This window comes from Armigeres subalbatus, chromosome 3 (genome assembly GCF_024139115.2).
Source record: "Armigeres subalbatus isolate Guangzhou_Male chromosome 3, GZ_Asu_2, whole genome shotgun sequence".
In the NCBI taxonomy this organism is placed as follows: Eukaryota; Metazoa; Arthropoda; class Insecta; order Diptera; family Culicidae; genus Armigeres; species Armigeres subalbatus.
This window is the reverse complement of record NC_085141.1, coordinates 101,974,981-101,990,762: the sequence shown is the minus strand read 5'-3', so window position 1 is coordinate 101,990,762 and position 15,782 is coordinate 101,974,981. Positions and strand designations below refer to the sequence as shown.

The following is a 15,782-nucleotide window of genomic DNA, read 5'->3' as shown; positions in this document are numbered from 1 at the left end:
ATTTAATTTTAATTTAATTTTAATTTAATTTTAATTTAATTTTAGTTTTATTTTAATTTTATTTTTATTAAATTTTATTTTAATTTAATCAAATTAATTTTCTAATTGATAAAAATCGATTTATTTTATTCTTGGAAACCGAGCATCTCTAGTTCTAAGCTGGTGACGGATTTCTAGAGTTGATATTATCAATTCAGTAGAAAACCGAAATGGGCGACTAGCGAAGTTGGATGTTTCTCACAATCCGTACGCTAAACCTTACTTCGGAAGTGGTGCGCTATTTTCATTTGGTGATACGCTATACAGCGCACCACATCCGAAATTAGGTTTGACGTATGGATTGTGAGAAAAATCCATCTTCGCTAGTCGGTCATTTCGGTTTTCTACTGAATTGATAATATTGAAAAGGACCTATTAGTTGCCAATAAATCTTAAGAATGCTCTTCTATTTCAAGCTCATAATGTCCAAATGTTAAATTCACGTAACATATAAGTAAGTTAAAAAGTGTTCCATGTAGTAAACTTTCACCAAAATGTTTGAAAGAAAAGTTGATGTTTACGAACAATGTTATGTATCATGTTTTCTAATGTTGATCCAGAAATATTCTCACTCATATATGGTACAGTGACTATAATAACAGTGCCGTCAAATGTCAAAATTTGAGTCAGCTGTCAGATTCATACAAATGCGCGTTCCAAACGAGCAGGAGACCTGTCAAACGTGGAACTTGGCGGTACTCTTCTTATAGGACTCTAATATATGGTATACATTTTAAGCTCTTGCTGGGCGTAAGTCGTAAAGGAATATTTTCCTTCAACATTTCTCTTAATTTAAATAAACGGTGCAGTGGACTCATATGGAATTGCAGAAATAAATGGTCAATGATATTCTGCCACAATCTACAATTAGGCGGATCGGATATTTTTACAATTGTTTTATTTTCAATAGTCCTGCTATCTGCTCGAGGTGAATTTTTATAACATACGCACGTATTCTAGCAAAAGCTGGAGTTCAGTAAATTCTTCACAAAAACCGGGTAACGCTGTTTGCAGAAGTAAAATAGATGGTTTAATTGTTGGTTCAAGTTTTCGGATAGAATTATGGATACTCGAATAAGAAATAAACGGCATTATTACACCGCAAAAGAATTTTTCCATGCCAAATATGGCCATAAGGTAATCAAATTAAGAAGGTGCTTTACATTTTTATTTATTTTTGTTTTGTTTTATAGAGAAGAAAACGGACTGTAGTGACTAAATCACAAATTGACGCTGTCGAAGCCAATCCTAAGATACCCACACCAGACATGGAAAAACCTCCTTTGGTTGGTTCCGAAGCACCCTCTACATCATTTCTTGTTCATGCTGAGCATCCTATACTACCGATGATCACTCCAATAATCGAAGGGGACAATGTATCATCTGAACGTACTTTGAAATCCGGAAAGCCATCGACTTCATATTACGGAAACAACGAATACAGTAGGGATAGCGGACAGAGCAATTTATCCGATTCTTCAGATGCAAGCTCATCATCAAATGATGAGGACAATAATAAATCGGAACAATTTCGTTGTTCTGATGAAGACGTAAATGACTGGTTCGATGTACGCAAAATGGTATGATGTACTACCTATTTGAATATTATAACTTTTTTAATATGTGATAAAATTTACAATTTTAGATTTTTCCTGAGAACAACAAATTTAAATTCGACTCAGCTGTAACCTTAGGAGAGGTGCATTTGATGATACTAAATTATTATATTAGGCATCACCTGACTCAAAGTGCGTTGGTAGATTTGCTGAAAATGCTTAATATCATGGCTGGCTCTAAAATCTGTGCAGAAAGCTACGAGACCTTCTCTGCTATGTTTCCCAATCCTTACAATCACCATCGTGTTTATTATTGCATGGAATGCCAATCTGGTGTAGGGAATTCTGCTCCAAATCATGATACCGTTTGTTCTATACCCGAATGTGGAGGTAAAAACTTTGACTTTTTCATGGCTATCTCCATTGAGCAGCAGATAAAAGAGACGATGATTAAATATCAGAAAGATATTCTAGACTATGAAAGTATGGTTCGTCAGGAATTGGTTAGTGATATTAACAATGGGCGAGTCGTTAAAAATATTAACTCCAAAATCCCTGATAAACTGATTACCCTATCAGTTAATACTGATGGTGCAGCTGCATATCGCTGGAGCATCAATAAACCATGTTATCCTATATTTGTCACGATCAATAATCTGCCACCACGCATTCGCTTCGATAAAAATAACCTATTACTCGCTGGAATATGGCTGAGCAAAGGTGAGCCAAACATACCATTATTCTTCAAGGAGTTTTGTGAAGAAGTTATTAAGTTGGGCGATGGAATCATGATAGGGTCCGAATCGTATAAAATTGTTGTCGTTCAAAACTGTTTGGATTCTGTAGCAAGGCCAAAGCTTCAAAACTCGACGCAATTTAATGGAAAGTTTGGTTGTTCGTTGTGTCTACATGAAGGAAAAATAATACACGGCAATCAACAACGGTATCCCTTTAAGAAGTCACAATGCAGAAATCATGATGATACAAGACGGTTAATGATAGAAGCTCACAACACGGGAATTCCAATTAATGGTATCAAAGGCCTTTCGGTGTTTCTGTCGATTCCCCATTTTGATATTATTACAGGTAATTTTAACATGATTACTTATAATGAAATTCAATACATATAATGTGTCGTTGCTATAGGATTTCCACCTGACTACATGCATGCAGTACTTCTTGGTGTGGTCCGACAAATGTGGGAACTATTCACAGCATCGACCAATCATTCTAAACCGTTTTACATTGGTCAAAAGTTGAAGGAAGTGGAGACTCGCTTATTGAATATTCGCGTTCCTAGTTCTTTTCCTCGTTATCCCGGGAAAATTGAAGACATGAAGAAAAATAAGGCCAGTGATTGGGAAAGCATGTTGTTTCATTATTTTTATCCTTGTACAGTAGGGATTCTGCCACAAAAATATTTAGACATATTCATGTTACTCTCAACTTCTATTTTTCAACTATTAGATATTCACTTGACACCGACAACTGTCGATAAAGTTGAGAAACAACTAAGACGATTCGTTTGTACATTTGAAAAGCTATTTGGAGAAGAAAACATGTTATTTAACGTGCACGTTTTAACACATTTGGCTGATTGCGCCCGCAATTTCGGAGCATTATGGAACTCATCGCTATATCCCTACGAAAACGGAAACGGAATGATTCAAGGATTTAGGACAGGAAACAATCATCCTGTTATCCAAATAACTAACAAATACATTTTCAATCGTATTTGTCAAGACAAGTCACTATTCGTCAACACAAAAATCAAATCCTGGCATGACAAATTATGGCATACAAAATCAACATCCAAGTTAATGTTTGACAATAGACTACGTTATGAATTACCTGATAATCTAATTGTTGATCAAAATATTGATGAGAAGGAGTTTAGTTACCATGCTAAAGTCTGTTTTGAGAATGTTCAATATTGTACCAGAAAAGCATGTGAAACATTATGCTATGATGATTCCTTTGTTAAAATTGGAGATAGCTTTTACGCATAGAACAAATATTAACTGACAGACAAGACAAAATTTATATTGTAGGAGTGAATTTATTGGCAACAAAGATAAGCGCGAATATGTACATATATGAGGAAAGCGATCAAATGTATTTAAAAAGGTTTGCAAGGATATTCGACTTTGTGTCAATGCCGTAGTTAAGCAAAATAACTGTAATACTAATTATATATCGATGTGTAAACCAAACACTCAAGTCAACTGAAATAAAATCTCAATCAATATAATCAACATGAAAAATAGTTTCATTCAATTTACCAGCATTATAATCTATAAAAGGTATATTGGTTTCATCTTAGCTTAAACTTATTCTATATTTGGAAATGTTAATTTTTATGAATAGTATTTAATACGCATTTAATTCATTTAGTATTACACTTGGGTAGTTTTTACCGATTTGTTTTTGCTTAATTCTTTGGATTTATTGAAACGTTGAGTTGACCTCACAAAAAAATCTAAGAAAAATCAGAAGGTACCGACGTCTGGGATGATAATGGGTGAAAAGGGAGTGAGAATGGGTAACTGCTTCAACTACTTAACATGCTTCTAGAATAGATGGAATGTATAAACGATTTTGCTATCCGACCTTCAGATTACCCTTGACCCCAGACACACTGTGTATTATCTATTGAATTTTTTTTAATGCTACAAAAATATTGATCACGAATTATGTTATTATTTTGTTATCAATATTTAAGAGAAATGATAACAAAATATCAAAATGATAACACTGATAACACAATATATTATCAACTAGTTATCAAGTTGTTATCCGCCTTTGCTCGGGTATCCAGCCCTTTATACACCTGGTACAATTCGTGATTCATGCGACGCCGTCAGATACCGTTCTCCTGTTTACTGCTGACTATTGTCCTCAGCACCTTACGCTCAAACACTCTGAAAGCTCTCCGATCAGCCTCCTTCAACGTCCATGTTTCATGGCCGTATAGAGCCACCGGAAGAATCAGAGTAGTATACAGCGCGAGTTTTGTTTTCGTTTGCAGACTACGGGTCTTAAGCTGGTTAAGAAGTCCGTAATAAGCCCTATTTGCAGTAGCAATACGCCTTTTCACCTCACGGGTAACATCATTATCGCACGTCACTAATGTTCCAAGATACACAAATTCTTCCACCACTCCAAATTTTTCACCATCCAGCACCATTTCGCTACCACCACCACTAATGAACTAACGTTGATTGCCAGCGACCATATACTTCGTTTTGCTGGTATTGATCGTGAGTCCAATCCTCGCTGTCTCCCTCTTAAAAGCCACAAAAGCCTCTTCCACGGCACGGCGATAAATTCCGATAATATCGATATCGTCCTCAAAACCCAGGAGCGTGATAATGGTACCGCTTCTTTGCACGCCAGCTCTCCTAATCGCTCCCTCGATAGCGCTCAAACAGTAGATTCGAAAGTGCATCACCCTGCTTAAGGAAACAAATGACGTCGATATTTCATCCGCAACCATTACACTTGATTTCGATCCGTCCAACGTTATACGAATCAGCCGTATCAGTTTCGCCGGAAAACCATGTTCAAGCATAATTTGCCATAATTCATTCCGTTTCACTGAATCGTACGCCGCCTTGAAATCAATGAACAGATGATGTGTCTGCAAGTTGTACTCCCGGAATTTATCAAGGATTTGTCTCAGGGTAAACATTTGATCCGTCGTTGATCGGCCCTCACGAAAACCTGCTTGGTATTCGCCGACGAAGGACTCTTCAAGCGGTCGCAATCCTTTGAACATAATACGGGGCATAATTGTGTACGCCGAATTGAGGAGGGCTATTCCGCGGTAATTGGCGCCTCCAGCCTATGCCCTTTCGTAAAGAGAGGACAAATGAGGCCGTCCAACCAGCTAGCAGGCATTTCCTCGTCTACTCATATTTTCGACATAATATGGTGCAGAACTTCATAAAGCTGCTCTCTGCCATGTTTGAGAAGTTCAGCCGGGAGCTGGTCCTTTCCCGCGACCTTATTGTTTGTCAGCTTTTTAACAGCTTGTTTAACCTCATCTAGTGTAGGTGACTCCACAGCTTGTCCATCGTCGCCAATATTTATTCTGTTCACCGATGCACCGTCACTTCCACTATTCAACCAAGTCTCGAAGTGTTGCTTCCACCTGGCAGTCACTTCGGTTTCATCTGTCAGCAAATTCCCTTGTTGGTCGTTGCACATGACGGAAGATGGCGCTGTTTTTCTCCACACGCCATTGACAGACTCATAAAATCTCCGCATATCGGCCTGCTCCATTTTTTCCTGCGCCTCACTAATAACTTGTTCGTTTTTCGGCTGCTCTTGCTATCTCTATTCGATCGGGTACCCGGCACCAACATTCGGCTTCTGGCAACGTTCTTCTCGTCTGTCACTCTCTGACACTTCACATCGATTCAACCCGTTCTGGGTCGCCTCTGTGCAGTGCCTACCACTTCTCGTGCTGCTGTGCTCACCGCTCCATGGATCGACTCCCATAGATCGTTGATGTTGTCACTAACGTTGATTGCACTTATCCGTTCGTCGACCTTCTGGCGGTACGCCGATACTCCTTCCGCCGACAATCGCTGGATATTGTAACGCATCGTTCGCTGTGATCTTTCGTTCGATACAGTTGACAACCGTGATCGAATTTTACTGACAACGAGGTAGTGATCAGAGTCAATTTTCATACCTCTGAATGTCCGCACATCGACAACATCCGAGAAATGGCCCCCATCCACCAGAACATGGTCTATCTGGTTGCAAGTTTCACCATTTGGGTGTCTCCAGGTGTGCTTTCGGATATTCTTTCGTGCAAAGTAGGTGCTACTGATGGCCATCCCTCTGGCAGCAGCGAAATTTATTAGACGTAGGCCGTTGTCATTGGTAGCGGAGTGAAGGCTCTCCCTACCGATTATGGGACGGAAAAAGTCCTCTCTACCGACCTGAGCGTTTGCGTCTCTGATAACAATTTCCACGTCATGCTTTGGGAACTCTCCATAGGCTCCATAGGCCTTATCAAGACATTCATGAAACGTGTCCTTCACGTCGTCGGATTTATCGTTTGTCGGTGCGTAGAAGATGATTAGGCTGTAATTGAAGAATTTGCCCCGTATCCTTAACACACGGATTCGTTTGCTAATGGGTTTCCACCGCATCACCCCCTCATCTGCTTGCCCATCACTACGAAACCAACTCCATGCTCTGCTTTTCCGCCGCCGCTGTGATAGATCTTCTTCTTCTTCTGCTTCTTGGCATTACATCCCCACACTGGGACATTGCCGCATCGCAGCTTAGTGTTCATTAAGCACTTCCACAGTTATTAACTACGAGGTTTCTAAGCTAAGTTACCATTTTTGCATTCGTATATCATGAGGCTAACACGATGATACTTTTATGCCTAGGGAAGTCGAGACCGGGAATCGAACCCAGCCACCCTCAGCATGGTCTTGCTTTGTAGCCGCGCGTCTTACCACACGGCTAAGGAGGGCCGCTGTGATAGATGTTATACTTGAATGCAGTGTTGGTCGTGGGGTCCATGGCTCGGAATTCACGTTCTCCGGATCTGGGCCATCGGACTTCTTGAATAGCGGCCACGTTCACTCCAACCTTCTGCAGTTCGCGAGCCAGAAGGCTCACTCGTCCAGGTTCATTTAGGGTCCTGACATTCCAGGTACCGAATTTCCAATCATAGTCCTTATTTCGTTGCCGGGTCGGTTGCCAAAAATAACGTTCTCTTTTTCTTCTATCTCCATTTTTCGTGGTATATGAGAGGCTTCAGTAAGCTACCTTACCGGGGTCGCGTTACCTACATCGCGCTGGTGGGGCTGCCACCTTAGGTATAGCTGACGCGATACAGCATTTCGTTGATCAGCCGCTGGGTACCAGGCAGACGCTGTTTGAGCCGCACCTCCTGGTGAACAGACGCTCGAGGCGTACCTTCTCACTCTAGCTGATGTCAGAAGGACAACAGTGCCCAGGCTGCACTACCAGCTAAGTACACAACCCTTAGCTGGCGGTCTTTTGTCATCGGACGACCCGTGGAAGCGTGAGATAGGAACTTGTGGGAACCAGAGCATTGTTGGGCGCTCCTTCCTTGATGTCAACCCACCATTGCCATAATCCAGGCAAGCGCCTACTTTTAAAGAAGGAATTACATCAACCATTGCGTTAATCCGGGCAAGCGCCTATTTTTAAAGAAGGAGTCACACCCACCATTGCCTTAATCTGGCCAAACACCGATTTGAAAGAAAGGATCACATCCGCCATTTTTGCCTTAATCCGGGCAAGCTGCTATGCTCAGCTTATGTATGCATACGTCTTATGTACAGATTAAGTATTTTCAAGTATATTATGGTTTAATTCACTTACCTAGATAAATAAAGGAAAAAAATCTATTATCGACCGGTGCGGTGTTATATTTCTCAGTAGAAAACAACTATTAAACAACAACAGAGCAAAATTATAAAAAAAATTTCCCTTATTATATCTTTTTGACGCTGTTCATAATTATGTCAAAGTTCATGGCGTTAAGAATTATTGCGCATACTGGGCAAACGCGCCCATGGCAAATAGGCGATGATAAATTCTGGGAAATGGTGCATTCTGGCGAATGGCTTTCTGGCGAATGTCATACAACCGTAAACAGGTTGTTTGGTACATATTAGATAAATATGATTTTTTTTGATAAATAGTATTCATCTTTCAGAAAATTGTCTAATATGTTGAATAATCCCTTTTATGAAAATTAATTATATCGCAAATCCCTTCATCACAGAATAATGCCAAATCCACCAAATAATGCAAAATTACCTTCTTTATATTTTTTTTCTATTCTTCAGCCATCAATAATAATTGGAATTTCCAGTTTTACTGTTTCTGGAGAATGGTACATTCTAGCAAATTACATTCTGGCAAATGGTCTATTCTGGGGAATGGCTTTCTGGCATATGGTCCATTCTGGCAAATGGGTTTCTGGCAAAAATTGTTCTGGCAAATGGTTTTCTGGCAAATGTCATACAATCACTGTTTACGAATGGATATCATATTTCCTCGTTTCATTCCACACGCAGACTTCATTTCAAAATTAAATCATATCTACAATTGGATAATATCATTTTAAGTCATACTAGACGCCATTTGCTTTCATTGAAGAAGTTATATCTACACGTCTATGCAAAATGACTATTTCTAAAGAAGGAATCATATCCACAACTGACATATTCAAACACGGACACGGGCAACCACCTACGTTTAAAGAAGGGATAACATCTTCTTCTTCATTGGCATTACATCCCCACTGGGACATAACCGCCTCACTGCTCAGTGTTCATTTAGTACTTCCACAATTATTAACCGTGAAGTTTCTAAGTCAAGTTACCATTTTTGCATTCGTATATCACGAGGCTAACACGATGATACTTTTATTCCCAGGGAAGTCCAGTCAATTTCCAAACCGAAAATTGCCTAGAGCGGCATCGGGAATTGAACCCAGTCACCCTCAGCATGGTCTTGCTTTATAGCCGAGCATCTTATCGCTAGGCTAAGGAGGACACCGGGATAACATCTATCCTTGCCTTAATCGGAGCAAGCACCTTTTTTTTAAGAAATGGATCATATCCACCATTGCACTATTAGAGCCACCCTATTTTTTGGTTGCACCATAATGATGGCCTTACTATTTCGAACAATTTTGTAAAACAACAGTTTTTTCTAAAAAATATAGTTCTGGCGTAAAATTCATCTTTCCGCGTAAATCTGTATCCTGGACCATAGTGCATTGCTTCATTTTTGACAAACGCCTATTTTCAAAGAAGGGATCACATCCACTTTTGCTTTAATTTGGACAAGCGCCTACTTTTAAAGCAGGAATCACATCCACCATTCCTTCATTTGTGGCAAACGCCTACTTTTAAAAAAGGGACCACATCCACCATTGCCTTAATCCGAGCAAGCGCCTTCTTTTAAAGAATGAATTACATGCACAATTACCCTTATCCGGAAAAGCGCCTTCTTTTGAAGAAGGGATCATATCTACCATTGCCTTAATCCTGGCAAACACCTATTTTTAAAGAAGGGTTCACACCAACCATTGCCTTAATCGGGGCAAGCACCTAATTTCAAAGAAGGTATCAGATTAACCATTGCCTTAATTCGGACAAGCGTCTTCTTTTGTAGAAGGGATCATATTCACCATTGTTTTAATTTTGGCAATCGCCTATTTTAAAAGAAGGGTTCACATACACCATTGCCATAATCTGGGCAAGCGCCTACTTTTAAAGAAGGAATTACGTCAACCATTGTGTTGATCTGGGCAAATGCCTATTTTTAAAGAAGGAGTCACATCTACCATTACTTTAATCCGGGTAAGCACCTATTTTGAAGAAGGGATCACACCCACCATTGCCTTAATCCGGGCAAACACCTATTTGAAAGAAAGGATCACATCCGCCATTTTTGCCTTAATCCTGGGGAATGGTACATTCTGGCGAATGGCTTCCTGGGGAATGGTCCATTCTGGCAAAAGGCCTTCTGGCAAATGACTTTCTGGCGAATGTCATACAACCATATAAATGAATGCATGGCACGGCAAATGCTGGGTAAAGCGTACCATTGGTACTTCGCGTACCTGAAGGAATAAAATAGACCCCATCTCGCGGTCCTTAGCCTCTTACCCAGCAACTCCTATCCCTACGTCCCCGCGGTGCAGGCCGGGATACGAGCAACCTTAGGGAAGATCGGGTAACCAACCCCGGTGGGAACTATGGTCGTATGCTGACAGGGAAGGGGGGGGGTTGGCTCCTCTCCGGAGGTGCAAATCTTATTGAGCGTCTGTTCTCCATGTCAGGATCGGCTCACAACAGCGTCTGTTCTCCATGTTAGGGGCGGCTGATCATCGTCCGAGTGCAAGCGAGGGACTCTAAGTGAAACTGTGCACCATGGTTCACCGGAAATAAGGAGGAATGGTCCTCCGGAAATTTAGGGGGTTTGGTGTCAGGCCCTGCAAGCCAGCCTTTAAAAAATCATAAGCAACGAACAATCAACAAGAGAGTGCGGACCGGAACCATCGGCGAAGACCACTGCGACGAAAAGGGACTAGCGATTGGAAACTCGGTTCGTGGAACTGCAAATCTCTCAACTTCATCCGGTGCACACGCATACTCACCGATGTGCGCAAGGACCGTGGATTTGGCATCGTAGCGCTTCAGGAGGTTTATTGGAAGGAATCAATGATGCGAACGTTTAGAGGTAATTATACCATCTACCAGAGCTGCGACAACACACATGAGCTGGAAACAGCATTAATAGTGATGGGCGATATGCAAAAGGCGCGTGATCGGTTGGTGGCCGATCAATGAGAGAATGTGCAGGCTGAGGATCAAAGGCCGGTTCTTCAACTTCAGCATAATCAACGTCCATAGCCCACACTCCGGAAGCACTGATGATGATAAGGACGCTTTCTACGCGCAGCTGGAACGTGAGTACGACAGCTGCCCAAGCCACGACGTCAAAATCATCATAGGAGATTTGAACGCTCAGGTTGGCCAAGAGGAGGAGTTTAGACCGACTATTGGAAAGTTCAGCGCTCACCGGCTGACGAACGAAAACGGCCTACGACTAATTGATTTCGCCGCCTCCAAGAATATGGCCATTCGTAGCACCTACTTACAACACAGCCTCCCGTATCGGTACACCTGGAGATCACCACTGCAGACAGAATCACAAATCGACCACGTTCTGATTGATGGACGGCACTTCTCCGACATTATCGACGTCAGGACATATCGTGGCGATAACATCGACTCTGACCACTATCTGGTGATGGTTAAACTGCGCCCAAAACTATCCGTCATCAACAATGTTCGGTACCGACGACCGCCGCGGTACGACCTAGAGCGACTGAAGCAACCTGATGTCGCCACTGCATACGCGCAGCATCTCGAGGCAGCGTTGCCGGAAGAGGGTGAGCTCGATGGGGCCCCTCTTGAGGACTGCTGGAGTACAGTTACAGCAGCCATTAACGACGCAGCGGAGAACAACGTCGGGTATATGGGTCGAAGTCGACGGAACGATTGGTTCGACGAAGAGTGCAGACAGATTCTGGAGGAGAAGGACGCAGCGCGGGCGGTCGCGCTGCAGCAAGGTACCGGCAGAACGTGGAACGTTATAGACGGAAGCGGAGACAGCAGACCCGCCTTTTTCAGGAGAAGAAACGCCGCCTGGAAGAAGCGGAGTGCGAGGAGATGGAACAGCTGTGCCTTTCTCAAGATACACGCAAGTTCTATCAGAAGCTCAACGCATCCCGCAAAGGCTTCGTGCCGCGAGCCGAAATGTGCCGGGATAAGGATGGGAGCATCTTGACGGACGAACGTGTGGTGATCGAAAGGTGGAAGCAGCACTACGAGGAACATCTGAATGGCGCTGAGAGTACAGGCAGTGAAAGTCAAGGCAGCGGAGGAGATGACTACGTCAGTTCAGCGGACGATGGAAGCCAACCAGCCCCCACCTTGAGGGAAGTTAAGGATGCCATTCAACAGCTAAAGACCAATAAGGGAGCGTCCACAAATTACGTAACGCTTAGAGGAGGGAGGGGTTGGGCGAAGTGTGACGACGCATACATAATTTTTAGATGCTTCATACAAAAAGTGTGGCATAGGGGGGAGGGGGGTTGAAAATGCCCAATTTTTGCGTTACGTAATTAAAGGATCTTCCCTAAAGCAGCTGGTAAGGATGGTATCGGAGCTGAGCTCATCAAGATGGGCCCGGAAAAGCTGGCCACTTGCCTGCACAAACTAATAGTCAGAATCTGGGAAACCGAACAGCTACCGGAGGAGTGGAAGGAAGGGGTTATATGCCCCATCTACAAGAAAGGCGACAAACTGGAGTGTGAGAACTTTCGAGCGATCACCATCCTTAATGCCGCCTACAAAGTGATATCCCAGATCATCTTCCGTCGTCTGTCACCATTAGTGAACGAGTTCGTGGGAAGTTATCAAGCCGGCTTCGTTGACGGCCGCTCGACAACGGACCAGATCTTTACTGTACGGCAAATCCTTCAAAAATGCCGGGAATACCAGGTCCCAACGCACCATCTGTTCGTTGATTTCAAGGCGGCATACGACAGTATAGACCGCGTAGAGCTATGGAAAATTATGGACGAGAACAGCTTCCCTGGGAAGCTTACCAGACTGATCAAAGCAACGGTGGATGGTGTGCAAAACTGTGTGAAGATTTCGGGCGAACACTCCAGTTCGTTCGAATCGCGCCGGGGACTAAGACAAGGTGATGGACTTTCGTGCCTGTTGTTCAACATTGCGCTAGAAGGTGTCATGCGTAGAGCCGGGTGTAACAGCCGGGGTACGATTTTCAACAGATCCAGTCAATTTATTTGCTTCGCGGATGACATGGACTTTGTCGGCCGAACATTTGCAAAGGTGGCAGAACTGTACACCCGCCTGAAACGTGAAGCAACAAAAGTTGGACTGGTGGTGAATACGTCAAAGACAAAGTACATGCTTGTGGGCGGAACCGAGCGCGACAGGGCCCGCCTGGGAAGCAGTGTTACGATAGACGGGGATATCTTCGAGGTGGTCGAGGAATTCGTCAGTATTCGAGAGACGGGTGCTTAGGACCATCTTTGGCGGTGTGCAAGAAGACGGTGTGTGGCGGCGAAGAATGAACCATGAGCTCGCCCAACTCTACGGCGAACCCAGTATCCAGAAGGTAGCTAAAGCCGGAAGGGTACGATGGGCAGGACATGTTGCAAGAATGCCGGACAGCAACCTGCAAAGATGGTGTTCGCTTCCGATCCGGCAGGTACGAGACGGCGTGGAGCGCAGCGAGCGAGATGGGCAGACCAGGTGCAGAACGACTTGGCGAGCATGGGGCGTATCCGAGGATGGAGAGATGCGGCCTCGAACCGTGCATTGTGGCGTCAAATTGTTGATTCAGTGTTATCTGTTTAGATGTTAACTAAATAAATGAAATGAAATGAATGCAATGGACGTAAATCGATGGAAAAATTAAATCTCTTTTCTTAAAGTGCAATTTTAGACCTTTCTTATGTGATTGTTTTCAATATCCTCCCTAATGCACGAGAAAGGCATCATCCCTGCTAGGTGGATTGATCTGAGTTTTTTTAGTGCCTCCAGGCTATTAAAATAAATAAATTATTACTTTTCATTAAATTTAGGTGGTTTTCATTTTTTCTTTTTAGTCAAATTTTCAAGGCAAAACCGAACCACAAAATTGAAATGTCAAAAAATGTCAAATTTGCGAATTTGTCAATAAAATAGACGAAATTAATATAATTTCTTCACCACTAGTAGGGTTATTCGTCTAGCTTTCCATTGGTATGCAAATGTCGGCATAAGATCAACTAGAGCCAAAATTATAGACAAAAGACAAAAGGGTGCCCTCTACCGAACCTCTTCCCCTACAAATAGGGAGTTCTTCCATAATTGATGAAACATCTATTTCAGTTTCCAGGACTTCTTTTACAAGCACTCTTGAATAGAAATTTATTATCTCATTTTGGTCTGGTTAGTACAAGAACTAAGCAGGATGTTTGGTCGATTCATTACAACTAGGTAACATGTTAAATAGGCTATAAATAATCAACGAAATCTCATGGTGCAATCGAGACGCTCGGAAATGGTAAGTGCTTACAGGGAGATCAGTACCATTATCATGAATATTCGGGTCAAATTCCTTCCTAGGCTCGAATGGATTTCACCCCTTTGATGTACACCGGGTCCCCTGGCGACGGAATGTACTCGTTGGTGTTGAGATTCATATCACCGGGGCCATTGATCAGGGAGATCCGCGGTGGATAGTAGGACAGTACAGGACTGGAGTACTGAGCCACTGGGCTAGGATAGGCTACTGGCGCGGCTAGATGATGATGGTGGTGAGTGGCGGCGGTGGCTGCTGTGGCGTATTGCTGAAGCGAAGAGGGCTGGAAGGGAACGAAGTTTGATTGGGTCGTGGTTGGCATAGTGGGTGAGGAGGACACTGGGGACGAGTGCTGGACGGGGCTGGAGTAATGGGACAGGGAATGTGGGTGGTGCAGATGCTGCTGGTGGTACTGGCCGTGGGTGCTCGATGGCTGCGAGTGTTGTTGGACGTAGGACGGTTGGACGTACTGGGCGCCGTAAGGGTACATCACTGGACGCAGCAGCTGAATATACTGAAGACCTCCGGTGGGTTGTCCCTGTGGGTTGATGTATTGCATAATCAGCGGAGTGGTCGCTGAAATAAATGGGGAAAGATAAAATACAATTAGGACGGTGGAAGTGATATGTTTTGGGTTGTTGGTTTACCTGGAGACAATAATTGATTTCCGGTTGCTTGCGGTGTCATCGCGACATAATACTGCCCAGCAATGTTCTGCGCGGTAAGAGTCGCCTGGTGTGAGTTTGATGGTTGATTAGAGGTCAAAGTATACGCGGTCGGAACTTCTGAGGTTTTTCCAGGTATCCCTAATGGCTTCAGCGGAATTTGCACCGAAGGTGCAACCTGATTCTGCAGCTTGCTTAAGGTTTCACTATCAGGTCCAATGATTGAATTATAACTCGTAGGCCCACTGGATGGATTTCGTGCCTTCCGTGTATCCGGAGTAACTGGTTCGGGTTCGGCTTTAGCCAGGTCAAGAACCACAGCCATCAGCCCAATTAAGCACAAAATTGTTTTCATTTCCTTTCGCGCCTAATTGACACTCAACTAACCGCAACAAGTTCGTCGTCCGGCTTAAAGCGGGAAATGTCGATGAAACCAACTGAATCTGAGCACCACACTTCACCGTCCTGCCTACCGAGCGCCACTTTCTTCCTCCTTATTATTTAGTCTCGTTTTATGCAACTCGAACACCAACAACACCACGCGTAACCGTCTCACAACACGCCACCGACCACTGCACTTGCACTTGCAGTGCTTTGTGATTGATAAATGAATGCAGTGGTAATATGTGCAAGGTCTTTTATATCGCAAGGGAAAAACTAAACCAAAAACTTATCACACCATGGCCGAGGTTGACTAAGTTGGCAGAAGGGGGAGGACTCCAACCCCAAAAGCGAGGCTGCGCCACGCACCGCTACTGGATGCGGTCTGCTGTGTAGGAAGTTTGCAATTGCGATACGCAAAGTCCAAAACCGACCTGCACCTGGTGCAACGTCCACCGAT

General features: G+C 43.3%; 2 protein-coding genes across 2 annotated transcripts; one reads left to right on the top strand and one right to left on the bottom strand.

Moving 5' to 3' along the window:
- Positions 1-775: 775 nt before the first annotated feature.
- LOC134220285 (uncharacterized) lies at positions 776-3,188 on the top strand. Its single transcript, XM_062699298.1, has 5 exons — positions 776-1,176; positions 1,233-1,619; positions 1,685-2,681; positions 2,742-2,992; positions 3,063-3,188. Exons 1-5 carry the CDS (start codon positions 1,102-1,104, stop codon positions 3,072-3,074), a joined length of 1,722 nt encoding a protein of 573 aa, XP_062555282.1. The 5' UTR covers positions 776-1,101; the 3' UTR covers positions 3,075-3,188.
- Positions 3,189-14,084: 10,896 nt separating this feature from the next.
- On the bottom strand, positions 14,085-15,565 carry LOC134219590 (uncharacterized). The gene is made up of 2 exons (XM_062698360.1): positions 14,924-15,565; positions 14,085-14,852 (listed from the first exon to the last, which is right to left on the bottom strand). The coding sequence occupies exons 1-2, from the start codon at positions 15,294-15,296 to the stop codon at positions 14,317-14,319; spliced, it is 909 nt and encodes a 302-aa protein (XP_062554344.1). The 5' UTR covers positions 15,297-15,565; the 3' UTR covers positions 14,085-14,316.
- Positions 15,566-15,782: the final 217 nt, after the last annotated feature.